A 7901-nucleotide genomic window follows, 5' to 3' on the forward strand; every position below is an offset into this window, starting at 1 on the left:
AGATTCACTAAGGTAGTTGCTTGCCTGTCCTAGTGCTCAAATCTGCAAGTGGCAGCAAACTGGGTTTTATATAATGCTAATTAGACCATACGTGAGCAGCAGGACACGAATATTGCCGTGGGCAAGACAGCGTGGTTGCCGGTTCTATGAGTGTGGAGCCCTCCCACTTCCGCACATCACAAAAATCTACTGGTGTGAAGGGCTGGAAAAGCAGGTGACCAAAGTATTTCTTGGTGGACCATGTCTGAAATTTGAGTTGAATGATTCAAAGGCTGTAGATTGTCCTCATAGGAGCCTTTCAACAACCTGGAGGACCATGTAGGAAACTTTTACCTTCAAAGTGCACTTTCTAAGAATGGAATGTTCTTGACAGGGAAATGATCAGAGGCAATCCTGGTGTTTTTTTGCTCATTGAATAGGAAAAACGTTTTCATCTTCAGACAGCACTTCACCCTGACAAATGTGAGTTCAGTTATTATTGGGTTTTAGTATTACAGAAGATTCTTTAGAAACAAACACAATAGTACACACATACACATTCATTCAGATATTTACAGCCTTTCTAGAAAAACCACCCCCTACCTTAGCACTGACTACCTTTTTCCTTTTTTTTAGTATTTAAATTCTTTAAACCAGCTACATTAAATACCAATGTGTACTGTGCCACCCCACACCAACCCCATAACCCCCCAAAAAACAGCAAGTATTTTAAAAGTTTGTTCACTCGTTTGTTTGTTTTTATGATTGTTAAAATCTGCTGCTTGAGACTGTTTAGTACCACCTCCACTGGAACAAGATCAGCACTGACTGCATCTTCCAATGCACGTCGTTTCATAGTTGAGCAAGTACTGCAGCTAGAAGCTTAGATCTCCAGGTCGTCAGGTCGAGGCCTGCTGCTGGCTCGGCTGCTGGCTCTGCTGGGAGGCCTCTGGTCCACAATGGTGAGAGGCTGCAGCTCGTGTCCCGACGCCAATTTTTTAGTGTTCTGGTGATCATCGGAGAAGTCGAAGGGCTGGGCATGAGAGTTGGAGATGGTGCTGCCAGCCTGCCCCATTCTGTTCTGCTCGGCGCTGTAGTTGGCCCAGTTTTGCTCACTGGCTTGCTTATTGTAGTTACGACAGGAGGAATTGTTCCTGTCTCCGGTAACGAGCTTGTACCCCGGGGGAGACATGGGAGACAAGGGGGCGGTCGGTGAGGAGCAGCCATTGTAATAAGCATACTTGGGGGATCCACAGTCCTTGGATGGGCTCATGGCACCGCTGTGGGAGTAGGGGTCGTTTTTCCCTTTCACACGATCCTTGACACCCTTGAAGAAGACGTAGAAAAGCTCAATGATGTTCAGGGCAAGAGACACCAAGGACACAACTAGCATGAAGAGGATGAAGATGGTTTTCTCAGTTGGACGGGAAAGGAAACAGTCCACTCTGTGTGGGCACGGCTCTCGCTCACAGGTGTAGATGGCACTCAGGCTAAACCCGTAAATGTACCACTGTATCAGCAAGAAAGCCACCTCAAAGACAGATTTAAACAGGATGCTGATGATGTAAGTACGGAGCAGTCCCCCACGCATTTTCACTTTGCCATGCTCTTCAATCCCATACTTGAATTTCTTAATTTCTATTTGCTTGAGGTGCATATCCACATTCACGCCATCATTTTGGACCACCTTGAGCTCTTCTTCTCTTTTGTTCAGCTTCTCTTCTTTCCTCATTACGTAGAACACATGTGCCAGGTATAAAAGGGTAGGTACGGACACAAATATGATCTGCAGAACCCAGAAGCGCACATGGGAGATGGGGAAGGACTTGTCATAGCAGACATTCTCGCAACCAGGCTGTTGAGTGTTGCACCGGAAAGCAGATTGTTCATCTCCCCAAGCAGATTCAACTGCTGTCCCCAGTAGCAAGATTCGGAAAATAAAGAGAACAGACAGCCACACTTTCCCTCCTGCAGTAGAATAGGCTTGAACCTTGTCGAGAAGTTTTCCCAAGGCACTCCAATCACCCATCTTCACAGGATGCCGGCTAAAGAAGGACACAACGAAAGAAAAAAAAAACAAAACAAAACACAAAAAACAGTGATGGTTAAGACAGGGCTTTAATACCTTTGATTCACTAAATCACAGATCAATGCTAATTAAGCTCTTGCATATCACTGCATTGTGTGTAATACATTTATGAGTACAGTTCCTAATGATGCCAAGTTTATACTAAACTTCAGGAAAAACTTGCTATCTAAATAAAGCTTATACATTATGACTTGCAGCAGAAGGATCAAAGTTAGCAGTCCTTACCTATACTTTCATGAAGGAACCAAAAACAGTAAATACATGAAGCACAGCTAAGCTCATGTTACCATATTGGTGGAATTGGTTTCCTGTTTATCTGTGGCTTGCTTAATTTACTGTAGTTTCAGCTTTGTAGTTGCATCTTTTTGTATTTAAATTCCTTCAATTTGTTTTGAAAGAAAAAACTTTTAGCAAGAAAAGAAGGTAAATGAGCTCCTTCTGTTTTTACGGCAACTGCTGGCGTGCAGTTTGCATTCCAAGTGTTGAACACTGCAAGTTTAAAGTGTCTCTCTCAACTTGAGTTTTAAAGTGCGCATTTCTGGGACACAGTTTGGAAATACACAGCACGACATAAAAGAAATTAAATGGTTTCCTTGATGTTCCAGATTCCCAGAAAAAACCAAAGTTTACTCTAGGATTTTTATCAGCTTGAGAAAGGTAATCTTCTCTGCATAAAACCTGACATTCTAACTTGCCCCACAAGAACAAGCATGTGAAATCAGGCACTTGAAAGAAAAAAATAATCACAAAGCTTCCCTTTTAAAGCAGAGGCTGTTGCATATAGATATTTGTTCCGTGCATGCTGAGTAATCCCTTCCTGGTATTAATAGTTGCAGTAAAGTCCAAATTATTTCCTCCCAACTGCATCATGGATCTATTCCCTAGTGCCAGTGATTTATAGAAAAAGCCCTTTTTGGATAATTCATAAAATCGGAAACTTTAGCACCAGGGAGACTTTCTTTCAAGAAGCAGTGAGTCACTGGAAACACAAGATTATAAATCTGGCACACTCGGTCGTAACAATAGATGCCAAATAAAAAACACACCGTTTCTGCCATCGGAAGGCATCTGAGAGAGTAATGGGAGACAAGTGTTTAAAGTACTCGCTCTGATAGCTCCGAGATGCCAATTATCGTTGAACCGCTGGAAAATATCCCAGGGCCGCTTCCTCAGTCTGCTTAGTCAGCTTGCTCCGAAGTTCACCTTCTGCAGTGCGCAGACCCTTCCTTGTGTCATCAGCTCCTCACAGGCATGAAGCCCCATCAAAGGGCCAGGCCTGTTTCAGACTTCAGTCTGAAGCCGGGAGGAGGATGCAGCAGCACAGCCAGTGTGTTTATGTATGACACGTCCCTCCAGCCATCCCCAGACTCAGTCCTTCCACAGGAAAGGCTGGATTGGCTTTACAGGCTCAGGGTGGCCGAAAAGGAGTTGGGCACACAAGCACAGAGGTCTTGGGAAGGACTGGAATGAAACGTGACCATTTTCCTCCTCGGGCTGGAATTGTTCAAACAGAGAACAGCCTGTAACTATCCAACGCGTCAGGGCTGGTTTAAAGGCGAGCTATTTGCTCGATGTCCTACGAGTGGACAGGAGGAGCCTTTTTCAAGCAACAGCGTCTCGATTTAGCCAGCTTTCCGAGGATTCAAAAGGACTGCATTAACACATTTTCCTAAGACTCAAGGTGGTTTTTATGCTGCCTAAATGTTATTTCAGATTGCAAGTTTGATTAAGAAAGCAGAGGAGGTGTTATTCCTAGGCAGATACGGGTGGCTTGTTTTATAATTACACTCCACTGTGGTCCATTAACGCAACACAATTTACTTGAGTGTTGACCTACTTAATCCCACACCTGCAATATTTTGAGAATTTACTACCTATTTTTTCATTTGCTTCAGCATGCAAAATTGCTAAGTTTCATTTATGTCCTCTGGCAATACGAAATCCAGGAGGAAACATTCCATTCTTGACTTACTCATACACAGTTTTGAAAAGCAACATTTTTTTTTTTTAAAGAGATCAGTTACTTGCTAGCCTTTGCCAGTGATAAAACCCCCCACATCAATTCAAAACATTGTTCTACTAATCAGATAACCTTGTGGTGGCACAAATATATTATTCCTTTGCTTAAGTGGATTCTATTGCTTTGCGAAACACAGTACTTTGTGTTGTACAGAAAATTCATTCATCGGATCCAACTTGTTTACTTTCAGGGCACTGAAAGACTGCTTTTATTAACTGACTACAAAATCTGTTTGCTAGGTATAGAAAGAGGTTTTGCATCAAACAATTGTTTAAGTACCGTAGCTTTGTAAATTGTTTGAAACATATGGTTATTTTTAAAAACGGTTCTTACACTTCTTTTAACACCTCCAAACACTTCAACTGAGTCCACTGGATGGCAAGGTTGACCTGACTGGTACGATTTCAGTACTCTAGGAATTTAAGGATATGGCTAACAATGAGTACGTGCGTTTTAAAGTTCTTACTGATCACTACTTAACAGGATTACAACCATTTTCTGAGACAGAGTTTACTGGGCCAGCATTAGTCTTTAAAAGATGGATTTCTTCCAGGTCCTACTGTGTGTGAGTAAAGACAGGGAAAAAAAGCCATAGAGCAGCAGGAGGTATGGCAGCACTTATCTTGCATGGGTTTGGGATGATCACATATATAGGAAATTTGATTTTTAAGCCACAATTAAGAAATTCTAGAAGTATTTTTTATTGACCACATTCATCATGTCATCTGGTTCATATTTTCCAGGAAGAATAATGTAAACTCAGTGCTGTGTGACATGCCCAGGTCTGACTACAGTGTTAGAAGGTCACATTCTAGTGGATGGAAGAACAGTAAGAGTTAGAGTGGGAACTACAATGGGATTGTGCAGCTGAAGCAGTTGGAAAACAGGCCAAAGTTTTGGGTTTTCAACCTTTCCAACCTTTTTACGTGCGCTCGCACACACATAAATAGCCAATGAAAGAGAAGATTCTGGTCCTTGAACATCATTCAGCTTGAGTATTTCCCAAAAGCAAGCAGCATTGCAGAGAAAGCAGGTGAGCTGTACAGCTGATGCAGTTTGGATGGCTTGGAATGGGGAAGGCTAGTTTTCTGAAATCTTACAAAAAAACAGAGAATGTCTTCCAGACATTCCCCTGGGAAGGTGTAGTTCATTTGTAGGTCTGCAGATGAGCTTCCGCTCATATCACCCACTGGGCAAAGATTATGCATTAAATGGTCGCAGTAACTACCATTTAAAGCATCACAACAGTGTGGTCTTTTTCTTGTTGTTGTTGTCTGCTGGTATTGCTGGTGGCCAGTCACCAGAGGACCTACCCCACAGACTTTGCCTCTCCCATACGGTACCCTCTCCACCCAATTTCATTCTAAAGCACAGCAGTAGAAGCAACTGAAAGTACTTCCTTAGACATTCTCTCTAGTTGTACAAGCCCGGTCTACCCTCTCCCTGTCTCACTGCCCAGATCCATCCCTTCGGAATTAAGAGAAGAAACGCTGAATTCTCCGAGGGGGCCTCAGGCCCTCTCTTACTGCTGCTTGCATAGTTTGAAATCTGTGTTCCTGAAATATACGTGTGGCATCACAACAGACCAGGTGCTTCCGTGCAAGACAAATTCAGTGGGTAACACAGGGAGGAGATGCCAGAGACCGGTGGAAAGAGCAACGTATCTGATGAAACAGTCACATTGCTCAGTGGTCTACCCTTACTCACGGCCACAGGAATCCTTGGCCTAAACTGACATTCATTTCAGAGACAAATAAAAACAGTCTTTTGGGCTTGCACAACATGAGAGCTGAGATAACTTTGCAGTGTTGCATCTGTCTGCACTCCTGAGCGTGTAAGCATTCAGATGTATGTCGCAAATCAAATCTCTCGTGTCCCTCTCTTCCTCGCTCCTGAGACCAGCCTGCTGCTCACCCCTCTCCCACTCGTACGCTGCTTAGGTACCATGGGTCACTGCTAGTGTGCGGCTTTGAAGTTTCTGAAGGAAACACTTCAGTAAACATCCCAAAGACTAGAGGCTTAAATTCTGCAGAGCAGTGTGCTGTCCAGATGTTCAACATGGCAGGATGAAAGCTTCACGCAAGTCCTCCAACTCGCTCCCTATCTGCAGACACACGCAGTCAGGCACAAGGTGTCTGCATCCCGTTTTTGTGCCCATCACCAGCGGGTTTCATCACAAATCTCGCACACAACGATCAAACAGAACTCCTCAGACAGAATGCCCCACTTCGTGAGGCTCGCTGTTTATCTCAAGGCGAGATGTGAGGACACACATAAGCACACAATATTCTTGGTTAAGAGGAGAACGTGTTACTCGATAAGATAGGCTCTGTGCTTCGTCTGTCTTTCAGCTGAAGGCTCTTTTTTCTGCCTTCTCGTGTTGCTCTTTAAGTACTGGCAAGCAGTAGGCAACAATCGCTACAAGGAATCGCTCCAAGTCTTGCAACTTAAAAAGCTTTTTAGTTCTCCAAGAGATGCTGCATTTTGTTATTTAAGCCCTCCAGGTAATATAAAGGGAATGTGCCAGATTTGGATTATGACACATATTGTGGGTATTCTCGCACGGCTCTTCCTAGACAAACTTTCATCTGTGTCTACCCCAGGCTTTCACAGACCTTGCCAGCGTGGTAAGGCACATCACAATACCTCCCATTCCTTCTCTAAAACCCCTCACTGAGGTTGCTAAAACAGAGTAACTATACACACACCAGGTTAAAAACCCATAACCCACGTCTGGATTTTATCACATCTATTCTAAAAGAAAAAGGGCAAAACTTCTCAGGAAGACCACGTGAAAGCCACCCCGTCGGTGGCCGCCGCATTTCACAAAGCACCTAATGAAGACCCTGGCTCCGCACAGGCTGTGAGGCGCCAGCCGGGATTTCCACAGGGAAGCGGAACGCGAGGGCAGAGCGGGGCGCACTCGGGACACGGGGTCCCCGCCACCAGCTCGGGGTGCGGGTTCGGGACGACACAGGAGGCTGGAGCGCACCTCGGTGGTGTTTTGGTTTTTTTTTCCTTCAGAGCTCAGATAGCCCGAGGCAAGCACGGAGGAGGGATTTCACCCCAACGCTAGCAACGAGTCTGCAACTCAGCCCCGCAGTTACAACTTCAGCGAAACAGAAGTTTCTCCTACAGTGCAACCAGCTCAGAAGGTGTAGAAGTGTAATAGCTGAAGAAACGTACAGAAGTGTGACGAAAGAAAGCAAAGAATTCCTCCAAGTTTGAACGGAGCACTTTCAGAGGACTTTTAGAGATGGGGATTTTTAAACAACTTCAACCATCAGCGCAACAACGCAAAACTCTTCAAGTGGAAAAAAATAAAGTGTTTTCTTAAAAAGCGATACACAGAAAGATGAAAAAGGAAAACTTCCAACTTACCCTTGCTGAGCAGCAGTGAAACTGGATCAGAACTCTTCTTTGGCGGGTTAAAGGAAAATGGAAGAGCACGTTCAGGCACTCCGACCTGTCTACTTAAACTTTAAAAGTCTACGGCTGCTTTGTATTTCTCATCCTTCCTTCCCCACTAATGAAAGAAAAGTGCTGATACCTCGTAAAAGTTTTTTCTAACTTGGAACACTGGGAGAGCTTTTAACAAGTTTGCAAGGCTGTGACGGTGCCGGAGGAGGGGAGAGGGCGGGCTGGCGGCCTCGGAGGAGGGGCTCTGCAGCTGGGGAGCAGGACGGTGGGGGAGGAGGGGGAGAAGTGGAGGCACAGCAAAAACCAGCCCGGGAAACTGGAGAGAGCTGAGGCAGGAAAGTCAGCTCTTGCTGATGTAACAAAACAAGTATCAGGGCAGCCAGCAGCTACCCC

The 7901-nt window shown here is 44.6% G+C and overlaps 1 protein-coding gene across 1 annotated transcript; it reads right to left on the reverse strand.

Annotated features, from left to right (window-relative positions):
• Positions 1-605: 605 nt before the first annotated feature.
• GJA1 (gap junction protein, alpha 1, 43kDa) lies at positions 606-7703 on the reverse strand. Its single transcript, XM_010137184.1, has 2 exons — positions 7470-7703; positions 606-2024 (listed from the first exon to the last, which is right to left on the reverse strand). The coding sequence occupies exon 2, from the start codon at positions 2006-2008 to the stop codon at positions 863-865; it is 1146 nt and encodes a 381-aa protein (XP_010135486.1). The 5' UTR covers positions 2009-2024; positions 7470-7703; the 3' UTR covers positions 606-862.
• Between the last annotated feature and the right edge of the window lie 198 nt (positions 7704-7901).

This window comes from Buceros rhinoceros, unplaced genomic scaffold (genome assembly GCF_000710305.1).
Source record: "Buceros rhinoceros silvestris isolate BGI_N320 unplaced genomic scaffold, ASM71030v1 scaffold16545, whole genome shotgun sequence".
Classification (NCBI taxonomy): domain Eukaryota; kingdom Metazoa; phylum Chordata; class Aves; order Bucerotiformes; family Bucerotidae; genus Buceros; species Buceros rhinoceros.

Bases quoted from the DNA above. Each gene is read 5' to 3' on its own strand.
- GJA1 (XM_010137184.1), bottom strand. From the start codon at position 2,008: ATGGGTGATTGGAGTGCCTTGGGAAAACTTCTCGACAAGGTTCAAGCC.